General features: G+C 38.2%; 2 protein-coding genes across 2 annotated transcripts in view; one reads left to right on the top strand and one right to left on the bottom strand.

The window, feature by feature from the left end:
- Window positions 1-1,992: 1,992 nt before the first annotated feature.
- Window positions 1,993-26,587, bottom strand: part of rbm46 (RNA binding motif protein 46) — a 37,989-nt gene continuing 13,394 nt past the window's right edge. Inside the window, exons 8-15 of the mRNA XM_064930725.1 lie at window positions 26,497-26,578; window positions 24,771-24,895; window positions 24,394-24,527; window positions 11,383-11,463; window positions 10,261-10,344; window positions 6,506-6,627; window positions 3,685-3,787; window positions 1,993-3,284 (exon numbers count right to left, since the gene is read on the bottom strand). Coding sequence (XP_064786797.1) covers window positions 3,079-3,284; window positions 3,685-3,787; window positions 6,506-6,627; window positions 10,261-10,344; window positions 11,383-11,463; window positions 24,394-24,527; window positions 24,771-24,895; window positions 26,497-26,578 — 937 coding nt within the window. The 3' untranslated portion in view covers window positions 1,993-3,078. The remainder of the gene's footprint in view (window positions 3,285-3,684; window positions 3,788-6,505; window positions 6,628-10,260; window positions 10,345-11,382; window positions 11,464-24,393; window positions 24,528-24,770; window positions 24,896-26,496; window positions 26,579-26,587) is intronic.
- LOC135509898 (mucin-2-like) lies at window positions 13,629-23,440 on the top strand (the record flags this gene model as incomplete). Its single annotated transcript, XM_064930727.1, has 3 exons — window positions 13,629-13,919; window positions 15,067-15,275; window positions 22,003-23,440. Coding segments are annotated over 3 exons (1,938 nt in total), but the record flags the coding sequence as incomplete, so codon positions are not given.

Genomic DNA, 26,587 nt, shown 5'->3' with positions numbered 1-26,587 from the left:
ACTGGAGAGACAATATGGACCTATCACTGGCATAGTACATGTCAGTTTTGTTCATTTAAAAGGATACTTCCTGGATTTCTTTTTAAATTTTTAAAAATCTACTTCCTCAGTCAGATGAACTCTGTAGATACCATTTTCCTTTTTACATCTCTGCCATGCAGTTTGAAGAAAGTTTTAACTTAAGCGTAGCGCAACGACTGGAAGTCTATGGGTATATGCTAGCACGCTAGTTAGCATTGGCTTGTGAAACTACCTCTAGTGTCCTTCATACTAGACGCAGAGACATAAAAATGGTTCATCTGACTGTGGGGAAGTAGATAAAGGGCCTCAATGCAAAAATCCCACAGTATCTCTTTAAATCCCCAGTATCCCTTTAAATCCCCAGTATCTCTTTAAATCCCCAGTATCTCTTTAAATCCCACAGTATCCCTTTAAATCCCACAGTATCCCTTTAAATCCCCAGTATCCCTTTAAATCCCCAGTATCTCTTTAAATCCCACAGTATCCCTTTAACAAATCCCACAGTATCTCTTTAAATCCCCAGTATCTCTTTAAATCCCACAGTATCCCTTTAAATCCCACAGTATCTCTTTAAATCCCCAGTATCTCTTTAAATCCCACAGTATCCCTTTAAATCCCACAGTATCTCTTTAAATCCCACAGTATCCCTTTAAATCCCCAGTATCTCTTTAAATCCCACAGTATCTCTTTAAATCCCACAGTATCTCTTTAAATCCCCAGTATCTCTTTAAATCCCACAGTATCCCTTTAAATCCCACAGTATCCCTTTAAATCCCCAGTATCCCTTTAAATCCCCAGTATCTCTTTAAATCCCACAGTATCCCTTTAAATCCCACAGTATCTCTTTAAATCCCACAGTATCCCTTTAAATCCCCAGTATCTCTTTAAATCCCCAGTATCCCTTTAAATCCCACAGTATCCCTTTAAATCCCCAGTATCTCTTTAAATCCCACAGTATCCCTTTAAATCCCCAGTATCTCTTTAAATCCCCAGTATCCCTTTAAATCCCCAGTATCTCTTTAAATCCCACAGTATCCCTTTAAATCCCACAGTATCCCTTTAAATCCCACAGTATCCCTTTAAATCCCACAGTATCTCTTTAAATCCCCAGTATCTCTTTAAATCCCACAGTATCTCTTTAAATCAGATGATCCCTTTAAATCCCCAGTATCTCTTTAAATCCCACAGTATCCCTTTAAATCCCACAGTATCCCTTTAAATCCCACAGTATCCCTTTAAATCCCACAGTATCCCTTTAAATCCCCAGTATCCCTTTAAATCCCACAGTATCCCTTTAAATCCCCAGTATCTCTTTAAATCCCACAGTATCCCTTTAAATCCCCAGTAGACTTTAAATGTATTCATCTGACAGTATCCCTTTAAATCCCACAGTATCCTTTAAATACAGTATCCCTTTAAATCCCCAGTATCTCTTTAAATCCCACAGTATCCCTTTAAATCCCACAGTATCCCTTTAAATCCCACAGTATCCCTTTAAATCCCACAGTATCCCTTTAAATCCCACAGTATCCCTTTAAATCCCCAGTATCCCTTTAAATCCCACAGTATCCCTTTAAATCCCACAGTATCCCTTTAAATCCCACAGTATCCCTTTAAATCCCACAGTATCCCTTTAAACAGTATCCCTTTAAATCCCACAGTATCCCTTTAAATCCCACAGTATCCCTTTAAATCCCCCAGTATCCCTTTAAATCCCACAGTATCCCTTTAAATCCTTTAAACAGTATCCCTTTAAATCCCACAGTATCTCTTTAAATCCCTTTAAATCCCACAGTATCCCTTTAAATCCCACAGTATCCCTTTAAATCCCACAGTATCCCTTTAAATCCCACAGTATCCCTTTAAATCCCTTTAAATCCCCAGTATCCCTTCCCACAGTATCCCTTTAAAAGTATCCCACAGTATCCCTTTAAATCCCACAGTATCCCTTTAAATCCCACAGTATCCCTTTAAATCCCACAGTATCCCTTTAAATCCCACAGTATCCCTTTAAATAACTTTTTTATTTTTTATTTTACAAAAACTGTAAATGACATTTTTTTTTTAAAAAGACAACAAAATTAAAAGTGAATATTTAGGAGGAGAGGCAACGCTTTCTTGTTGATGATCGCTATGTCTTATAATGTTAATAATAATAATATTCAATATTTAAATCTCTCAATAAATATATTATGCGACGGAACCATTTTGGATTGTCTTCACACATCGGCTTTTCCATTTAGATCTGCTCACTTGATTTCACTTTGTTGTTCAAAATCACCAGCTGCTAATAAATAAATAATTAATCGAATAACAAAATAGAAGTAGATTTTTTTTTCAGTACAGAATTTTGACATTGTTTGATATCTGAATATTATACGATACAATAGGACCTAAATATACTGCCATAAAATATAATAGGTGGATGACATAAAAATAAAATACAGTACATTTAAAGTAAAAAATAAATTTAAAAAAATCACTAAAATATATAAATCATGTTTTATAAATACATATGGTCAAAAGTCAATACTATTCGAGTATCATTATTGCCAAGATATAAAATAAGCGCTAAAGTAAATGAACTTTTCTTCAGTTCGATCTATAACTCCCTTGTTTACCTTACCTATGGGGTTTGAGTAGATGCTATGTGGGATCCTTAGGACAACCCTACCCTAAAACCCGACCCGTACCTTAACCCTAAACTTAACCCTCTTCTTAAACTTTACCGTAACAATTTAAATGTCAACTTCAAACGGGGGGGACGTCAGAGTTAGACGTCCGGAGGATCCCACTTAGCGTGTACCTTTGCCGCATAGAGTAACACTGTGAGCAGAATGAATGCAGACCTTCCTGAGTCAACTTAACATATGAATTACAGAATGGCCGTCTTTTGAAAACCAAACAACCCAAAAAACTAAACCAACCAAACATCCAACACAAAGGTAAAATGGCTCAGTAACAAACTAGGCACATAGTGGATATGGTTCACCTCCACCTCCCTCCTCCATCCCGGCGTTCCCTCCTCTCACACAGCGAGTGACGATGGAGGGATCATCAGAAGAACGCAGGGTTCTGGTTAGGGGGGATATAGAGTCTCTGTGGGGTGGCGGGAGAGAGAGGGTAGGGGAAGGCTCTGGTACAGCCGTATGAGAGGAGCCCGGGGCTGTTGGAGACAGGAGGAGGAGAGAGAGAACCGTAGGGGACGGGAGGAAGAGGAGGAGAGAGCGAACCCGGGGAACTACCGTTGAGGAAGGAACAGTCTGAGAGAGGAAGGGATAGAGATAGAGAGAACAGTTTAAAAAAAAGCTAAATAATAATAATCAGTCAATTGATTGCAAACTGGGAACCCCATATCCTGTGTAGACAACATCGAGGCCGAAGAGCTAATTTGAGAATTCAATAGAGAGAAGATATTGTAAAAGAAGTTATTTTTTATTTATATTTATTTTAAAAGATACAGGTCCATAATAATTACGACATACTTTTAACCAGGTATAAACGTTAAAAAGTGGAGCCTGAAGTCGTTATTTAAATAAAAAAATCCACAAATAATAGGTTCACCCTAAAATCCCATCGCGCACCACATTAAAGGGTGCCACCGGTTATGGGCCACTGCTCTCACAAGTGTCAAGGTGTTAAAACGCGTGTTTAATCACTAACCCAGGTTCCAGAGTGCATTCTGGGCTGCCAGCTCCTTAGCGTCCTCCAACACTGTACACACCTTGTCTGGCATGAAGCTACTCCTCGTCGACGAGATCACGACCTAATAGACACAAACACACACGCGCAGACTGGAGAATTAAAAGGATGCCGATCATCTTGGAAATGTAGTTAAATCAGAACATGGTTCAGAGATACAGTATGATCTTAGTGCTCGGCTGTAACTTGGGTCGTTGCCTTTCCAGACTACTTCCTATTGGTCTCCGTTATGACGAGGTACATTCATTTAAGCACGGAGACAGTCGTCGTTAATCTCAAAAGTCTTTCGTAGACTGCTGTGCTGTCACGTGGGTCAAGCTGTCAGCCAGACCAGATCGTTGTATGAACGTTTGTTTTGGTAAATAGTGTAATAGTGAAAATAATGACTGAATAAATGGTAGGGAAGCCTAGTGGTTAGAGTGTAGAGGCGGTAGGGTAGCCTAGTGGTTAGAGTGTAGAGGCGGTATGGTAGCCTAGTGATTAGAGTGTAGAGGCGGTATGGTAGCCTAGCGGTTAGAGTGTAGAGGTGGTATGGTAGCCTAGTGGGTAGAGTGTAGAGGCTGTAGGGTAGCCTAGTGGTTAGAGTGTAGAGGTGGCAGGGTAGCCTAGTGATTAGAGTGTAGAGGTGGTATGGTAGCCTAGAGGTTAGAGTGTAGAGGTGGTATGGTAGCCTAGTGGGTAGAGTGTAGAGGCTGTAGGGTAGCCTAGTAGTTAGAGTGTAGAGGTGGTATGGTAGCCTAGTGATTAGAGTGTAGAGGTGGTATGGTAGCCTAGAGGTTAGAGTGTAGAGGTGGTATGGGAGCCTAGTGGTTAGAGTGTAGAGGCGGCAGGGTAGCCTAGTGGTTAGAGTGTAGAGGCGGTAGGGTAGCCTAGTGGTTAGAGTGTAGAGATGGTATGGTAGCCTAGTGGTTAGAGTGTAGAGGTGGTATGGTAGCCTAGTGGTTAGAGTGTAGAGGATGTAGGTTAGCCTAGTGGCTAGAGTGTAGAGGCTGTATGGTAGCCTAGTGGTTAGAGTGTAGGGGCGGTAGGGTGGCCTAGTGGTTAGAGTGTAGAGGCTGTATGGTAGACTAGTGGTTAGAGTGTAGAGGCTGTAGGGTAGCCTAGTGGTTAGAGTGTAGAGGCTGTAGGGTAGCCTAGTGGTTAGAGTGTAGAGGTGGTATGGTAGCCTAGTGGTTAGAGTGTAGAGGTGGTATGGTAGCCTAGTGGTTAGAGTGTAGAGGCGGTATGGTAGCCTAGTGGTTAGAGTGTAGAGGCTGTAGGGTAGCCTAGTGGTTAGAGTGTAGAGGTGGTATGGTAGCCTAGTGGTTAGAGTGTAGAGGTGGTATGGTAGCCTAGTGGTTAGAGTGTAGAGGTGGTATGGTAGCCTAGTGGTTAGAGTGTAGAGGTGGCAGTGTAGCCTAGTGGTTAGAGTGTAGAGGCGGTAAGGTAGCCTAGTGGTTAGAGTGTAGAGGATGTAGGTTAGCCTAGTGGTTAGAGTGTAGAGGCTGTATGGTAGCCTAGTGGTTAGAGTGTAGAGGCTGTAGGGTGGCCTAGTGGTTAGAGTGTAGGGGCTGTAGGGTAGCCTAGTGGTTAGAGTGTAGAGGTGGTATGGTAGCCTAGTGGTTAGAGTGTATGTCAGGATTTGGCCAGGGTTGTTCCGGGTTTTGGTCACTAGATGCCCCCATTGTGCTTTTTGACCTTATGTTTTTCCCTTGATCCCCATTATTATTTGCACCTGTGCCTCGTTTCCCCTGATTGTATTTAAACCCTTAGTTTCCCTCAGTTCTGTGCTCTGTGTTTGTATGTTAGCACCCAGCCCTAGTGTTCTGTGTTTTCATGTCGATTCCAGTGGATGCTCTTGTGGAATTCTGTTTTTGTTTTTGAGTGTCTCTTGAGGCTTTTTTGTGCTATTCCTACCACCTTTTGGATTTGCCATTTTTGTATTTAAGGACTTCTCCTTTTTACTTTATTAAATACACCGTCTTAAGTACTGCTGTGTCTGCCTCATCTTCTGGGTTCTGCTGACTATTCGTGGCTCAGTTGGTTAAGTGACTGTTTCTCACTCCGGAGACCCAGGTTCGTAACCGGGTCCTGACAGTGTAGAGGCGGTAGGGTAGCCTAGTGGTTAGAGTGTAGAGGATGTAGGTTAGCCTAGTGGCTAGAGTGTAGAGGCTGTATGGTAGCCTAGTGGTTAGAGTGTAGAGGCTGTAGGGTGGCCTAGTGGTTAGAGTGTAGGGGCGGTAGGGTAGCCTAGTGGTTAGAGTGTAGAGGCTGTATGGTAGCCTAGTGGTTAGAGTGTAGAGGTGGTATGGTAGCCTAGTGGTTAGAGTGTAGAGGTGGTAGGGTAGCCTAGTGATTAGAGTGTAGGGGCGGTAGGGTAGCCTAGTGGTTAGAGGGGAGGGGAGGGGCGGCAGGTAGCCTAGTGTAGAGATGGTATGAGGTCCTAGTGGTTAGAGTGTAGAGGTGGTAGGGTAGCCTAGTGGTTAGTGTAGAGGTGTTATGGTAGCCTAGTGGTTAGAGTGTAGAGGTGGTATGGGAGCCTAGTGGTAGAGCATTGGACTAGTAACCGGAAGGTTGCAAGTTCAAACCTCCGAGCTGACAAGGTACAAATCTGTCGTTTTGACCCAGAACAAGGCAGTTAACCCACTGTTCCAAGGCCGTCATTGAAAATAAGAATTTGTTCTTAACTGACTTGCCTCGGTAAATAAAGGTAAAAAAAATGTTTTTCAATAAATAAAAATGAATGAACGAAGGTACTATTTAACAACAAATTAATGAATTAATTACTGAGATGTATACCCACCTTGTATATGAGCATTAGCTTCCCATCTTGTCCCGGTGTAGAGTAGAGGTAGTACTCAGGTAGAGCCCAGCTGTTCTTATAGCAGTAGTACTCTAGCAGAGTCACCGCTGAACTAAACTGACCTGGTAACAACATATATAGTATTATTACAGTATATTATATAGTATTATTAGTAGTAGAGGTAGTACTCAGGTAGAGCCCAGCTGTTCTTATAGCAGTAGTACTCTAGCAGAGTCACCGCTGAACTAAACTGACCTGGTAACAACATATATAGTATTATTACAGTATATTATATAGTATTATTAGTAGTAGAGGTAGTACTCAGGTAGAGCCCAGCTGTTCTTATAGCAGTAGTACTCTAGCAGAGTCACCGCTGAACTAAACTGACCTGGTAACAACATATATAGTATTATTACAGTATATTATATAGTATTATTAGTACTAGAGGTAGTACTCAGGTAGAGCACAGCTGTTCTTATAGCAGTAGTACTCTAGCAGAGACACCGCTGAACTAAACTGACCTGGTAACAACACATATAGTATTATTACAGTATATTATATAGTATTATTAGTACTAGAGGTAGTACTCAGGTAGAGCCCAGCTGTTCTTATAGCAGTAGTACTCTAGCAGAGTCACAGCTGAACTAGACTGACCTGGTAACAACATATATAGTATTATTACAGTATATTATATAGTATTATTAGTACTAGAGGTAGTACTCAGGTAGAGCACAGCTGTTCTTATAGCAGTAGTACTCTAGCAGAGTCACCGCTGAACTAAACTGACCTGGTAACAACATATATAGTATTATTACAGTATATTATATAGTATTATTAGTACTAGAGGTAGTACTCAGGTAGAGCCCAGCTGTTCTTATAGCAGTAGTACTCTAGCAGAGTCACAGCTGAACTAGACTGACCTGGTAACAACATATATAGTATTATTACAGTATATTATATAGTATTATTAGTACTAGAGGTAGTACTCAGGTAGAGCACAGCTGTTCTTATAGCAGTAGTACTCTAGCAGACACCGCTGAACTAAACTGACCTAGTAACAACATATATAGTATTATTACAGTATATTATATAGTATTATTAGTACTAGAGGTAGTACTCATGTAGAGCACAGCTGTTCTTATAGCAGTAGTACTCTAGCAGACACCGCTGAACTAAACTGACCTAGTAACAACATATATAGTATTATTACAGTATATTATATAGTATTATTAGTACTAGAGGTAGTACTCAGGTAGAGCCCAGCTGTTCTTATAGCAGTAGTACTCTAGCAGACACCGCTGAACTAAACTGACCTAGATTGATTATGGCGCCGGAGGGAATGGCTGCCGTTTTAACGGGCTCCTAACCAATTGTGCTACTTTGTGTTTTTTTTTTCTCGTATTGTTTGTAACTCATTTAAGTACATAATGGTTCTGCTACCGACCGAAAAGAGCTTCTGGACCTCAGAACAGCCATTACTCACCTCGATACTGGACAAAGAAATGTTTCGTTAATGAGTCTGACGCGAACGATATACTGTTGCTCCTGTATTTCAAGGCTTCAAACCTTCGAACTCAGTGCCTCTTTGATTGACATCGTGGGGAAATCAAAAGAGAATCAGCCAAGTGCAGCTTGCTGTTCCTAGCTAATTTGTCCTATTTAACTAGCTTGCTGTTGCTAGCTAATTTGTCCTATATAGCTATCTTGCTGTTCCTAGCTAATTTGTCCTATTTAACTAGCTTACTGTTGCTAGCTAATTTGTCCTATATAGCTAGCTTGCTGTTGCTAGCTAATTTGTCCTATATAGCTAGCTTGCACTTGCTAGCTAATTTGTCCTATATAGCTAGCTTGCACTTGCTAGCTAATTTGTCCTATTTAGCTAGCTTGCACTTGCTAGCTAATTTGTCCTATATAGCTAGCTTGCACTTGCTAGCTAATTTGTCCTATTTAGCTAGCTTGCTGTTGATAGCTAATTTGTCCTGGGATATAAACATTGAGTTGTTATTTTACCTGAAATGCACAAGGTCCTCTACTCCGACAATTATTCCACACATAAAACGGTCAACCCGAATCGTTTCTAGTCTTCTCTCCTCCTTCCAGGCTTTTTCATCTTTGAACTTATATGGAGATTGGCATCTAAACTTTCATAGTATTACCACACTGACCGGCAACACAGTTCTTCTTTCAATCACCCACGTGGGTATAACCAATGAGGAGATGGCGCGTGGGTATCTGCTTCTATAAACCAATGAGGAGATGGTAGAGGCAGGACTTGCAGCGCGATCTGCGTCAGAAATAGAAAATACTTCTATTTTAGCCCTTGGCAACGCAGATGCTCGTTGACGCACGCAAGCAGTGTGGGTGCAATAATTGAATAACATAGATTTCTAAATTTATTTTGCAACGCTCGCGTGTGGTCAGCCTGTAGGTGTATGTAAACTTCCGACTTCAACTGTAGCCTCGTTACTTTATTTTGTACTTTAGTTTATTCAGTAAATATTTTCATAATTCTATTTTCCTAAAACTGCATTGTTGGTTAAGGGCTTGTAAGTAAGCTTTTCGCAGTAAGTAACCTGTTGTATTCGGCGCATGTGACAAATTAAAATGATTTGATTTATGAACAACATACTGAGCATTCGGAAAGTATTCAGACCCCTTGGCTTTTTCCACATTTTGTTACGTTACAGCCTTATTCTAAAATTGATTCAATTGTTTTTTCCCCCTCATCAATCTACACGCAATACCCCATAATGAAAGCAAAAACAGGTTTAGATTTTTTTTGCAAATGTATTATAAATATAAACCTGAAATATCACATTTACATAAGTATTCAGACCCTTCACTCAGTACTCCAGCACCTTTGGCAGCGATTACAGCCTCGAGTCTTCTTGGGTACGATTCTACAAGCTTGGTGAACCTGTATTTGGGGAGTTTCTTCCATTCTTCTCTGCAGATCCTCTCAAGCTCTGTCAGGTTGGATGGGGAGCGTCGCTGCACAGCTATTTTCAGGTCTCTCCAGAGATGTTCGATTGGGTTCAAATCCTGGCTCTGGCTGGTTCACTCAAGTACATTCAGAGACTTGTTCCGAAGCCACTCCTGGAATGTCTTGGCTGTGTGTTTCGGGTAATTGTGCTGTTGGAAGGTGAACCTTTGCCCCTGTCTGAGGTCCTGAGTGCTCTGGAGCAGGTTTTCATCAAGGATCTCTCTGTACTTTGCTCCGTTCATTTCCCCCTCGAGCCTAACTAGTCTCCCAGTTCTTGCCGCTGACAAAAATAGCATCCTGCTGCCACCACCATGCTTCACCGTAGGGATGATATTGGCCAGGTGATGAGCGGTGCCTGGTTTCCTCCAGCCATTCAGGCCAAGGGTTTGAATACTTACGTAAATAAGATGGTTTTTTATTTTTAATAAATTAGCAAACATTTCTAAAAAAAATATATATATATATATATTTTTGCTTTGTCATTATAGAGTATTGTGTGTAGATTGATGATGATTTTACATTTTTGTGAAAGGCTGTTTAAAGACTGTGATGTAAACCATTTGGAAAAAGAGAAGGGGTCTGAATACTTTCTGAATGCACCGTATATAATATAATAATATCACAATCATCATCAGCAGGTTCTCTAAAAAAATAAATATATATATATATGGATTTCCTGATTCTGGGAATCTTTCAAATGGGATATCTAGAAATCGTGGGATTTTTTAAACCAAACTTTTGCAACCCTAATCATCATCAGTATTGAACGCACCTGGTTTGAGTGACAGCAGGCTGGCGGGGGAGAGACTGGAGCCAGCGAAGATGGGATACACACACCTCTCCACATCCCCTGTTCCTATATAGAGATCATTATACATCATTTACACACAACCTGTTCCTACAGACTGACCACCTTCATCATCATCATCATATATTACACACAACCTGTTCCTACAGACCCCCTTCATCATCATCATCATATATTACACACAACCTGTTCCTACAGACAGACCACCTTCATCATCATCATATTTTACACACAACCTGTTCCTACAGACTGACCACCTTCATCATCATCATCATCATCATATATTACACACAACCTGTTCCTACAGACAGACCACCTTCATCATCATCATCATATATTACACACAACCTGTTCCTACAGACTGACCACCTTCATCATCATCATCATATATTACACACAACCTGTTCCTACAGACTGACCACCTTCATCATCATCATCATATATTACACACAACCTGTTCCTACAGACAGACCACCTTCATCATCATCATATATTACACACAACCTGTTCCTACAGACTGACCACCTTCATCATCATCATCATCATATATTACACACAACCTGTTCCTACAGACTGACCACCTTCATCTTCATCATATATTACACACAACCTGTTCCTACAGACTGACCACCTTCATCATCATCATATATTACACACAACCTGTTCCTACAGACCACCTTCATCATCATCATCATCATATATTACACACAACCTGTTCCTACAGACCACCTTCATCATCATCATCATATATTACACACAACCTGTTCCTACAGACTGACCCCCTTCATCATCATCATATATTACACACAACCTGTTCCTACAGACTGACCACCTTCATCTTCATCATATATTACACACAACCTGTTCCTACAGACTGACCACCTTCATCATCATCATATATTACACACAACCTGTTCCTACAGACAGACCACCTTCATCATCATCATCATCATATATTACACACAACCTGTTCCTACAGACTGACCACCTTCATCATCATCATATATTACACACAACCTGTTCCTACAGACTGACCACCTTCATCATCATCATCATATATTACACGCTCCCGTCCCACAGACTGACCTGTTCCAACGTAGAGACTCCCCAGGCGAGGTGGCAGGCTGAGAGGTCGTAGAGGAGTCCCTACCTCCATCCCTCCTCCTCCTAAATACACCAATAAGTTTAGAACATCAATGTGCACCACAGTTACTTCTTGACATTACAGTTACATCTACTATTACTACTACAACTACTATTACGACTACAACTAGTATTACTACTACTACAACTAGTATTACTACTGCTGCTACTGCTATTACTACTACTGCAACTACTATTACTACTGCTGCTACTGTTATTACTACTACTACAACTACTATTACGACTACAACTAGTATTACTACTACTACAACTACTATTACTACTACAACTACTATTACTACTACAACTAGTATTACTACTACTACAACTACTACTACTACTACAACTACTATTACGACTACAACTAGTATTACTACTACTACAACTACTATTACTACCACAACTAGTATTACTAGTACTACAACTAGTATTACTACTACAACTAGTATTACTACTACAACTAGTATTACTACTGCTGCTACTGCTATTACTACTACTGCAACTACTATTACTACTGCTGCTACTGTTATTACTACTACTACAACTACTGCTGCTACTGCTATTACTACTACTACTACTACTACAACTACTGCTGCTACTGCTATTACTACTACTACAACTACTATTACTACTGCTGCTACTGCTATTACTACTACTACAACTACTGCTATTACTACTACTACTACAACTACTGCTGCTATTACTACTACTACAACTACTATTACTACTGCTGCTACTGCTATTACTACTACTACAACTACTATTACTACTGCTATTACTACTACTACAACTACTATTACTACTGCTGCTACTGCTATTACTACTACTACAACTACTATTACTACTGCTACTACTGCTATTACTACTACTACTACAACTACTGCAGCTACTGCTATTACTACTACTACAACTACTATTACTACTGCTGCTACTGTTATTACTACTACTACAACTACTGCTGCTACTGCTATTACTACTACTACTACAACTACTGCTGCTACTGCTATTACTACTACTACAACTACTATTACTACTGCTGCTACTGCTATTACTACTACTACAACTACTGCTGCTACTGCTATTACTACTACTACAACTACTATTACTACTGCTATTACTACTACTACAACTACAATTACTACTGCTGCTACTGCTATTACTACTACTACAACTAGTATTATTACTACTGCAACTACTATTACTACTACTACAACTAGTAGTATTACTACTACAACTACTATTACTACTACAACTAGTATTATTACTACTACAACTACTATTACTACTACTACAACTAGTATTATTACTACTGCAACTACTATTACTACTACTACAACTAGTAGTATTACTACTACAACTACTATTACTACTACAACTACTATTACTACTGCTGTACTGCTATTACTACTACTACAACTACTATTACTACTACTACTACAACTACTATTACTACTACTACAACTACTATTACTACTGCTGTTACTGCTATTACTACTACTACAACTAGTATTAATACTACTACAACTACTATTACTACTGCTGTTACTGCTATTACTACTACAACTACTATTACTACTGCTGTTACTGCTATTACTACTACTACAACTACTACTACTACAACTACTGATTCTTCTACTATTACTTCTACTACTGATGTTAGCACTACTACTAGTGCTGTTACTACTACTACTGCTACTGCTGTTACTACTACTACTGCTACTGTTGTTACTACTACTACTGTTGCTACTACTAGTGCTGTTACTACTACTACTGCTGTTACTACTACTACTGCTGTTACAACTACTACTGCTGTTACTACTACTACTATTACTACTGCTGTTACTACTACTACTACTGTTACTGTTACTACTACTGCTGTTACTACTACTGCTGTTACTACTGTTACTACTACTGCTACTACTACTGCTGTTACTACTACTACTACTGCTGTTACTACTACTACTGCTGTTACTACTACTACTATTACTACTGATGTTACTACTACTACTACTGTTACTGTTACTACTACTGCTGTTACTACTACTACTGCTACTGCTGTTACTACTACTGCTACTACTACTGCTGTTACTACTACTACTACTGCTGTTACTACTACTACTACTACTGCTGTTACTGCTACTACTACTGCTGTTACTACTACTGTTGTTACTACTACTGCTACTGTTACTACCACTACTATTACTACTGCTGTTACTACTACTACTGTTGCTACTACTACTACTACTACTACTACTGCCACTACTATTACTACTACTACTGGTGCTACTACTACTACTACTACTACTACTACTACTGCCACTACTATTACTACTACTACTACTACTACTGGTGCTACTACTACTACTACTACTACTACTACTACTGCCACTACTATTACTACTACTACTATTACTACTACTACTACTACTACTGGTGCTACTACTACTACTACTACTACTACTACTACTACTGCCACTACTATTACTACTACTACTACTACTACTACTACTGTTACTCAGGGATGCAAACCTTTTTGTTGTTGCCCTGAAACATCCCTTCTAGGAAGTTCTAACTGATTAAATAACAAAGAATATGATCTACATGATCAGTCTGTGTGTGTCAAATAACAAATGCTTCATGTGAACCTAACTCACAGCTAAAAAAAAAATGTATAGAGGGTAATCCAATGTTATTTGTTGCCTAGACTTTACTGCAAATGACACTCAAGCCTTGAGAAGAAAAAAAACAATACACTAATATTGCAGTTAGCTGCTATGACAGCCTTTATAATAGAACACTTGTTACCATGACAGCCTTTATAATAAAACACTTGTTACCATGACAGCCTGTATAATAGAATGCTTGTGACCTCACCACATCTAAATATTGCACTTGAAAAAAAAAAAAAACATCTTAAGTAGAAATAGAATGAAACAAACAGACATTCTATTGTTGCTCTATTATAGTGACCACTATAGTAGACATAGATCAAGTGCCCAAGGCTACATGTGTGCAAAAATGGGGACGACTGACTGAGCCTCGGATACAGACAGTACTGCTCCAAAAGCACATCATTCTTTTAGTTACAACCAGTAGTCATGGAAACCCCACCTACTACTACTGTTACTACTACTACTGTTACTGTTACTAATACTACTGCTACTACTACTACTGTTACTACTACTGTTACTGCTGTTACTACTGCTACTACTGTTACTACGACTACTACTGTTACTGCTACTACTGTTACTACTACTACTGTTACTACAACTGTTGCTACTACTACTGTTACTACTACTACTGCTACTACTACTACTGCTGCTACTACTGTTACTACTACTGTTACTACTGCTACTACTGTTGCTACTACTACTGCTACTACTGTTGCTACTACTGTTACTACTACTACTGTTGCTACTGCTGTTACTACTACTACTGTTACTACAACTGTTGCTACTACTACTGTTACTACAACTGTTGCTACTACTACTGTTACTACTACTACTGCTACTACTACTACTACTGCTACTACTACTACTATTACTACTGCTACTACTACACTACTACTACTGTTACTACTACTACTACTACTGCTACTACTGTTGCTACTACTACTGCTACTACTACACTACTACTACTGTTACTACAACTACTACTACTGCTACTACTGTTGCTACTACTGTTGCTACTACTACTACTACTACTACTGTTACTACTACTACTACTACTACCACTGTTACTGCTACTACTACTACTACTGCTACTGCTACTACTACTGTTACTACTACTGTTACTACTACTACTACTACTGTTACTACTACTACTACTACTACTACTGTTACTGCTGTTACTACTGTTACTACTACTACTACTGTTACTGCTACTGTTACTACTACTACTGTTGCTACTGCTACTACTGTTACTACTACTACTACTGTTACTACTACTACTGTTACTACAACTGTTGCTACTACTACTGTTACTACTGTTACTACTACTGTTACTACAACTGTTGCTACTACTACTGTTACTACTACCGCTGCTACTACTGTTACTACTACTACTGTTACTACTGTTACTACTACTACTACTGTTACTACTGCTAATACTGTTACTGCTACTACTGTTACTACTACTACTGCTACTACTACTACTGCTACTACTGTTACTGTTACTACTACTACTGTTACTACTGTTACTACTACTACTGTTACTGTTACTACTGTTACTACTACTACTGTTACTGCTACTACTGTTACTACTACTACTACTGTTACTGTTACTACTACTACTGCTGTTACTGCTACTACTGTTACTACAACTGTTGCTACTACTACTGTTACTACTGTTACTACTACTACTACTGTTACAACTGTTGCTACTACTACTGTTACTACTACCGCTGCTACTACTGTTACTACTACTACTGTTACTACTGTTACTACTACTACTACTGTTACTGCTACTACTGTTACTACTACTACTGTTACTGCTACTACTGTTACTACTACTGCTACTACTGTTACTACTGTTACTACTACTACTGTTACTGCTACTACTGCTACTACTGCTACTACTGTTACTACTGTTACTACTACTACTGTTACTGTTACTACTACTACTGTTACTACTGTTGCAACTGCTGTTACTGCTACTACTGTTACTACAACTGTTGCTACTACTGTTACTACTACTATTACTACTACTGTTACTACTACTACTACTGTTACTGCTACTGTTACTGCTACTACTGTTACTGCTACTACTGTTACTACTACTACTACTGTTACTACTACTACTACTGTTACTGCTACTACTGCTACTGTTACTACTACTACTGTTACTGCTACTACTGTTACTACTACTACTACTGCTACTACTGTTACTGTTACTAGTGTTACTACTACTACTACTACTGTTACTACTACTACTGTTACTGCTACTACTGTTACTACTGCTACTACTACACTACTACTACTGTTACTACTACTACTACTGCTACTACTGTTGCTACTACTACTACTGTTGCTACTGCTGTTACTACTACTACTGTTACTACAACTGTTGCTACTACTACTGTTACTACAACTGTTGCTACTACTACTGTTACTACTACTACTGCTACTACTACTACTACTGCTACTACTGTTACTAGTACTACTACTGTTACTACTGCTACTACTACACTACTACTACTGTTACTACTACTACTGTTACTACTGTTACTACTACTACTGTTACTACTACTACTGTTACTACTACTACTACCGCTACTACCGTTACTACTGTTACTATTGTTACTACTGCTACTACTACACTACTACTAATGTTACTGCTACTACTGTTACTACTACTACTACTGTTACTACTGCTACTACTACTGTTACTACTACTACTGTTACTACTACTACTGTTACTACTGCTACTGTTACTACTACTACTGTTACTACTACTGTTACTACTGTTACTGCTACTACTGTTACTACTACTACTGTTGCTACTGCTACTACTGTTACTACTACTACTACTACTGTTACTACTACTACTGTTACTACAACTGTTGCTACTACTACTGTTACTACTGTTACTACTACTACTACTGTTACAACTGTTGCTACTACTACTGTTACTACCACCGCTGCTACTACTGTTACTACTACTACTGTTACTACTACTACTACTGTTACTGCTACTACTGTTACTACTACTACTGTTACTGCTACTACTGTTACTACTGCTACTGTTACTACTGCTACTGTTACTACTACTACTACTGTTACTGCTACTGTTACTACTACTACTGCTACTACTGTTACTGTTACTACTACTACTACTGTTACTGCTACTGTTACTACTACTACTGCTACTACTGTTACTGTTACTACTACTACTACTGTTACTGCTACTACTGTTACTGTTACTACTGCTACTACTGTTACTACTACTGTTACTACTACTGTTACTGTTACTACTACTACTGTTACTACTGCTACTACTGTTACTACTGTTACTGCTACTACTGCTACTACTGCTACTACTGTTACTACTGTTACTACTACTACTGTTACTGTTACTACTACTACTGTTACTACTGTTGCTACTACTGTTACTACAACTGGTGCTACTACTGTTACTACTACTATTACTACTACTGTTACTACTACTACTACTACTACTACTACTGTTACTGCTACTACTGTTACTGCTACTACTGTTACTACTACTACTATTACTACTACTGTTACTACTACTACTACTGTTACTGCTACTACTGCTACTGTTACTACTACTACTGTTACTGCTACTACTGTTACTACTACAACTACTGCTACTACTGTTACTGTTACTAGTGTTACTACTACTACTACTACTGTTACTACTGTTACTACTACTACTGTTACTGCTACTAATGTTACTACTGCTACTACTACACTACTACTACTGTTACTACTACTACTAATACTACTACTGCTACTACTGTTGCTACTACTACTACTACTACTACTGTTGCTACTGCTGTTACTACTACTACTGTTACTACAACTGTTGCTACTACTACTGTTACTACAACTGTTGCTACTACTACTGTTACAACTACTACTGCTACTACTACTACTACTACTGTTACTAGTACTACTACTGTTACTACTGCTACTACTACACTACTACTACTGTTACTACTACTACTGTTACTACTGTTACTACTACTGTTACTACTGTTACTACTACTACTAATGTTACTACTACTACTGTTACTACTACTACTGTTACTACTACTACTGTTACTACTACTACTGTTACTACTGTTACTACCGCTACTACCGTTACTACTGTTACTACTGCTACTACTGTTACTACTACTACTACTGTTACTACTGCTACTACTACTGTTACTACTACTACTGTTACTACTACTACTGTTACTACTGTTACTACTGCTACTGTTACTACTGTTACTACTACTACTGTTACTACTACTGTTACTACTGTTACTACTGCTTCTGTTACTACTACTGTTACTACTACTACTGTTACTACTACTACTGTTACTACTGTTACTACTACTACTGTTACTACTACTACTGTTACTACTACTACTGTTACTACTGTTACTACTGCTACTGTTACTACTACTACTGTTACTACTACTACTGTTACTACTACTACTGTTACTACTGTTACCACTGTTACTACTGCTACTGTTACTACTACTACTGTTACTACAACTGTTGCTACTACTGTTACTACTGCTACTACTAATACTTCTACTGTTACTACTGTTACTACTGTTACTACTACTACTGTTACTACTACTACTGTTACTACTACTACTGTTACTACTGTTACTACTACTACTGTTACTACTACTACTTTTACTACTACTACTATTACTACTGTGACTACTGCTACTGTTACTACTACTACTGTTACTACTACTACTGTTACTACTGTTACCACTGTTACTACTGCTACTGTTACTACTACTACTGTTACTACTACTACTGTTGCTACTACTGTTACTACTACTACTACTACTGTTACTACTACTACTGTTACTACAACTGTTGCTACTACTACTGTTACTACCGTTACTACTACTACTACTGTTACAACTGTTGCTACTACTACTGTTACTACTACCGCTGCTACTACTGTTACTACTACTACTGTTACTGCTACTACTGTTACTACTACTACTGTTACTGCTACTACTGTTACTACTGCTAGTACTACTGTTACTACTACTACTGTTACTACTACTACTGCTACTACTGTTACTGTTACTACTACTACTACTGTTACTGCTACTGTTACTACTACTACTGCTACTACTGTTACTGTTACTACTACTACTACTGTTACTGCTACTACTGTTACTACTACTACTGTTACTGTTACTACTGCTACTACTGTTACTACTACTGTTACTACTACTGCTACTACTGTTACTGTTACTACTACTACTGTTACTACTGCTACTACTGTTACTACTGTTACTGCTACTACTGCTACTACTGTTACTACTGTTACTACTACTACTGTTACTGTTACTACTACTACTGTTACTACTGTTGCTACTACTGTTACTACAACTGTTGCTACTACTGTTACTACTACTATTACTACTGCTGTTACTACTACTACTACTACTGTTACTGCTACTACTGTTACTGCTACTACTGTTACTACTACTACTATTACTACTACTGTTACTACTACTACTACTGTTTGCTACTACTGCTACTGTTACTACTACTACTGTTACTGCTACTACTGTTACTACTACGACTACTGCTACTACTGTTACTGTTACTAGTGTTACTACTACTACTACTACTGTTACTACTACTACTGTTACTGCTACTAATGTTACTACTGCTACTACTACACTACTACTACTGTTACTACTACTACTAATACTACTACTGCTACTACTGTTGCTACTACTACTACTACTACTACTGTTGCTACTGCTGTTACTACTACTACTGTTACTACAACTGTTGCTACTACTACTGTTACTACAACTGTTGCTACTACTACTGTTACTACTACTACTGCTACTACTACTGTTACTAGTACTACTACTGTTACTACTGCTACTACTACACTACTACTACTGTTACTACTACTACTGTTACTACTGTTACTACTACTGTTACTACTGTTACTACTACTACTAATGTTACTACTACTACTGTTACTACTACTACTGTTACTACTACTACTGTTACTACTACTACTGTTACTACTGTTACTACTACTACTACCGCTACTACCGTTACTACTGTTACTACTGCTACTACTGTTACTACTACTACTACTGTTACTACTGCTACTACTACTGTTACTACTACTACTGTTACTACTACTACTGTTACTACTGTTACTACTGCTACTGTTACTACTGTTACTACTACTGTTACTACTGCTACTGTTACTACTACTGTTACTACTGCTACTACTACTGTTACTACTACTACTGTTACTACTACTACTGTTACTACTGTTACTACTACTACTGTTACTACTACTACTGTTACTACTACTACTGTTACTACTACTACTGTTACTACTGCTACTGTTACTACTACTACTGTTACTACTACTACTGTTACTACTGTTACCACTGTTACTACTGCTACTGTTACTACTACTACTGTTACTACTACTACTACTGTTACTACTGCTACTACTAATACTTCTACTGTTACTACTGTTACTACTGTTACTACTACTACTGTTACTACTACTACTGTTACTACTACTACTGTTACTACTACTACTGTTACTACTACTACTGTTACTACTGTTACTACTGCTACTGTTACTACTACTACTGTTACTACTACCACTGTTACTACTGTTACCACTGTTACTACTGCTACTGTTACTACTACTACTGTTACTACTACTACTGTTGCTACTGCTACTACTGTTACTACTACTACTACTACTGTTACTACAACTGTTGCTACTACTACTGTTACTACTGTTACTACTACTACTACTGTTACAACTGTTGCTACTACTACTGTTACTACTACCGCTGCTACTACTGTTACTACTACTACTGTTACTACTACTACTACTGTTACTGCTACTACTGTTACTACTACTACTGTTACTGTTACTACTGCTACTGTTACTACTGCTACTGTTACTACTACTGTTACTGCTACTGTTACTACTGCTACTACTGTTACTGTTACTACTACTACTACTGTTACTGCTACTGTTACTACTACTACTGCTACTACTGTTACTGTTACTACTACTACTACTGTTACTGCTACTACTGTTACTACTACTACTGTTACTGTTACTACTGCTACTACTGTTACTACTACTGTTACTACTACTGCTACTACTGTTACTGTTACTACTACTACTGTTACTACTGCTACTACTGTTACTACTGTTACTGCTACTACTGCTACTACTGTTACTACTGTTACTACTACTACTGTTACTGTTACTACTACTACTGTTACTACTGTTGCTACTACTGTTACTACAACTGTTGCTACTACTGTTACTACTACTATTACTACTACTGTTACTACTACTACTACTACTGTTACTGCTACTACTGTTACTGCTACTACTGTTACTACTACTACTATTACTACTACTGTTACTACTACTACTACTGTTACTGCTACTACTGCTACTGTTACTACTACTACTGTTACTGCTACTACTGTTACTACTACGACTACTGCTACTACTGTTACTGTTACTAGTGTTACTACTACTACTACTACTGTTACTACTGTTACTACTACTACTGTTACTGCTACTAATGTTACTACTGCTACTACTACACTACTACTACTGTTACTACTACTACTAATACTACTACTGCTACTACTGTTGCTACTACTACTACTACTACTACTGTTGCTACTGCTGTTACTACTACTACTGTTACTACAACTGTTGCTACTACTACTGTTACTACAACTGTTGCTACTACTACTGTTACTACTACTACTGCTACTACTACTACTACTACTGTTACTAGTACTACTACTGTTACTACTGCTACTGCTACTACTACACTACTACTACTGTTACTACTACTACTGTTACTACTGTTACTACTACTGTTACTACTGTTACTACTACTACTAATGTTACTACTACTACTGTTACTACTACTACTGTTACTACTACTACTGTTACTACTACTACTGTTACTACTACTACTACCGCTACTACCGTTACTACTGTTACTACTGCTACTACTGTTACTACTACTACTACTGTTACTACTGCTACTACTACTGTTACTACTACTACTGTTACTACTGCTACTGTTACTACTGTTACTACTACTACTGTTACTACTACTGTTACTACTGTTACTACTGCTACTGTTACTACTACTGTTACTACTGCTACTACTACTGTTACTACTACTACTGTTACTACTACTACTGTTACTACTGTTACTACTACTACTGTTACTACTACTACTGTTACTACTACTACTGTTACTACTACTACTGTTACTACTACTACTACTACTACTACTACTGTTCCTACTGCTACTGTTACTACTGCTACTGTTACTACTACTACTGTTACTACTACTACTGTTACTACTGTTACTACTACTACTGTTACTACTACTACTGTTACTACTACTACTGTTACTACTACTACTGTTACTACTGTTACTACTGCTACTGTTACTACTACTACTGTTACTACTGTTACCACTGTTACTACTGCTACTGTTACTACTACTACTGTTACTACTACTACTACTACTACTGTTACTACTGCTACTACTAATACTTCTACTGTTACTACTGTTACTACTACTACTGTTACTACTACTACTGTTACTACTACTACTGTTACTACTACTACTGTTACTACTACTACTGTTACTACTGCTACTGTTACTACTACTACTGTTACTACTACTACTGTTACTACTGTTACCACTGTTACTACTGCTACTGTTACTACTACTACTGTTACTACTACTACTACTACTACTACTGTTCCTACTGCTACTGTTACTACTGCTACTGTTACTACTACTACTGTTACTGTTACTACTGTTACTACTACTGTTACTACTACTACTACTACTACTACTGCTACTGTTACTACTTTTACTACTACTGTTACTACTACTACTGTTACTACTACTGTTACTACTGCTACTACTACTACTGTTACTACTACTACTGTTACTACTACTACTGTTACTACTACTACTGTTACTACTGTTACTGTTACTACTACTACTGTTACTACTACTACTACTACTACTGTTACTACTAATACTTCTACTGTTACTACTGTTACTACTGCTACTACTGTTACTACTGCTACTGTTACTACTACTACTGTTACTACTGCTACTACTGTTACTACTGCTACTGTTACTACTACTACTGTTACTACTACTACTGTTACTACTGTTACTACCACTACTGTTACTACTGTTACTACTGCTACTGTTACTACTACTACTGTTACTACTGCTTCTACTGTTAATACTGCTACTGTTACTACTACTACTGTTACTACTGTTACTACTACTACTGTTACTACTGTTACTACTGCTACTACTGTTACTACTGCTACTGTTACTACTACTACTGTTACTACTACTACTGTTACTACTGCTACTACTGCTACTGTTACTACTACTACTGTTACTACTGCTACTGTTACTACTACTACTGTTACTACTACTACTGTTACTACTGCTACTACTGTTACTACTGCTACTGTTACTACTACTACTGTTACTACTACTACTGTTACTACTACTACTGTTACTACTACTACTGTTACTACTGCTACTACTGTTACTACTACTGTTACTACTACTACTGTTACTACTACTACTGTTACTACTGTTACTACTACTACTGTTACTACTACTACTGTTACTACTGTTACTACTACTACTGTTACTACTGCTACTACTGTTACTGCTACTCCTGCTACTACTGCTACTGTTACTACTGTTACTACCGTTACTACTGTTACTACTACTACTGCTACTACTGTTACTGCTACTACTGCTACTACTACTACTGTTACTACTGTTACTACTACTACTGTTACTACTGCTACTACTGCTACTGTTACTACTACTACTGTTACTACTGTTACTACTACTGTTACTACTGCTACTACTGTTACTACTGCTACTGTTACTACTACTACTGTTACTACTACTACTGTTACTACTGTTACTACTACTACTGTTACTACTGTTACTACTACTACTGTTACTACTACTACTACTGTTACTACTGTTACTGCTACTCTGCATTTTGTAGCTATCAATTGTCTTGTAGATATGTGCGCATATTAGCAGACTTATTTAAGGTCAAACTTCACATTTCTAAAGGCTTCTAATATATCAGTATAATGTCCTCTGTAAGTGGTCAGGTCAATCGTCTGGGGTTTATTTACCTCCTCCCATCATGCCTCCATCCTCACGTCCCTGGAAGAGAAAATTCCCATTGGAGGACACATCGCCGTAGGGACCCACAAGGTTACTGTTACCGACATAACCACGGTTACCGAACCGCCGACCGCCCTCTTTACTGAAGGAGGAAGAACATCACTTTATCTATTTTCACACAAACAGACAAACACGTGTTGGACCCGAGCAGTTCTAGAGGGTTAAGTGTCGCCTTGCTCAAGGGCACATCCCATTGGTGCTGGGAGTCGAACCGGCAACCCTTCGGTATGGCTGACTCGCCTACCTTTCATCCGTTTGTGTTTTAACATTTGGCTGTTTTTAACTGTAAAAGTGTGTTGCATTTTAAAAGTTTGATTTGATTTACCTGACAGGCTTGGCGAGGGTGACCTCGATCGTGGCTCCGTCGATCAGCGCTCCGTTCATCAGGTGTAAAGCCGTCACTGCGTCCTCACGGGAGTGGTAGTGGACAAACGCGTAGTCTGTCAATTTCTACAGGAGAACAGAAAAACACCATTGAAAACAGACAGAAAAATATTCTAGAAAACAGACAAAAAATACTCTAGAAAACAGACAGAAAAATACTCTAGGAAACAGACAAAAATACTCTAGAAAACAGACAGAAAAATACTCTAGAAAACATACAAAAATACTATTGAAAACAGACAGAAAAATACTCTAGAAAACATACAAAAATACTATTGAAAACAGACAAAAAATACTTGAGAAAACAGACAAAAATACTATTGAAAACAGACAAAAAATACTTGAGAAAAGAGACAAAATACTATTGAAAACAGACAGAAAAATACTTGAGAAAACAGACAAAAATACTATTGAAAACAGACAAAAAATACTTGAGAAAAGAGACAAAATACTATTGAAAACAGACAGAAAAATACTCGAGAAAACAGACAAAAATACTATTGAAAACAGACAGAAAAATACTCGAGAAAACAGACAAAATACTATTGAAAACAGACAGAAAAATACTCGAGAAAACAAGACAAAAATACTATTGAAAACAGACAGAAAAGTGTCTTCTTGTTTTCACGTCACAAGAGGATGACAGAGCAATTTACTGGTTGACTGATATTGTCAGCCGATTTTGGCCTTTCAAAAGAGTATAAAGGAGGAAGAGAGGACTGATATTTAGGCCTTTCAAAAGAGTATAAAGGAGATATTTAGGCCTTTCAAAAGAGTATTAGGAAGAGAGGACTGATATTTAGGCCTTTCAAAAGAGTATAAAGGAGGAAGAGAGGACTGATATTTAGGCCTTTCAAAAGAGTATAAAGGAGGAAGAGAGGACTGATATTTAGGCCTTTCAAAAGAGTATAAAGGAGGAAGAGAGGACTGATATTTAGGCCTTTCAAAAGAGTATAAAGGAGGAAGAGAGGACTGATATTTTGGCCTTTCAAAAGAGTATAAAGGAGGAAGAGAGGACTGATATTTAGGCCTTTCAAAAGAGTATAAAGGAGGAAGAGAGGACTGATATTTTGGTCTTTCAAGGACTGATATTTTGGTCTTTCAAAAGAGTATAAAGGAAAGGAAAGATATTTTGGCCTTTCAAAAGAGTATAAAGGAGGAAGAGAGGACTGATATTTAGGCCTTTCAAAAGAGTATAAAGGAGGAAGAGAGGACTGATATTTAGGCCTTTCAAAAGAGTATAAAGGAGGAAGAGAGGACTTATATTTAGGCCTTTCAAAAGAGTATAAAGGAGGAAGAGAGGACTGATATTTAGGCCTTTCAAAAGACTATAAAGGAGGAAGAGAGGACTGATATTTTGGCCTTTCAAAAGAGTATAAAGGAGGAAGAGAGGACTGATATTTTGGTCTTTCAAAAGAGTATAGAGAGGAGGAAGAGAGGACTGATATTTAGCCAATTTATTTAGCAGTCCAATCCCAAGATATCCACCCTCAAAGGGAAAGGATTGTATTGGCCTTTTCAGAGATACCTCCGTATCTGGCTTTACTCTACTGATAAAAACGGGTCAATTTAAGGCAGTTTTGAGACCAAAATAAGGCCACAAATATTGATGAATAAAATTACTTTCAAGAATTCCGCAGTAACACTCAAGACACAGACACCAATACCTTGACTCTCTCCACAGTGCCAGGTTTGAATCTAGAGAACTCCTGTCGCAGTGTCTCTTCAGTAGTCGTCATCATCAGGTTTCTAAAAAGA

The sequence above is a fragment of the Oncorhynchus masou genome, chromosome 23 (genome assembly GCF_036934945.1).
Source record: "Oncorhynchus masou masou isolate Uvic2021 chromosome 23, UVic_Omas_1.1, whole genome shotgun sequence".
NCBI lineage: Eukaryota > Metazoa > Chordata > Actinopteri > Salmoniformes > Salmonidae > Oncorhynchus > Oncorhynchus masou.
This window is presented reverse-complemented; position numbering and strand designations above follow the sequence as displayed.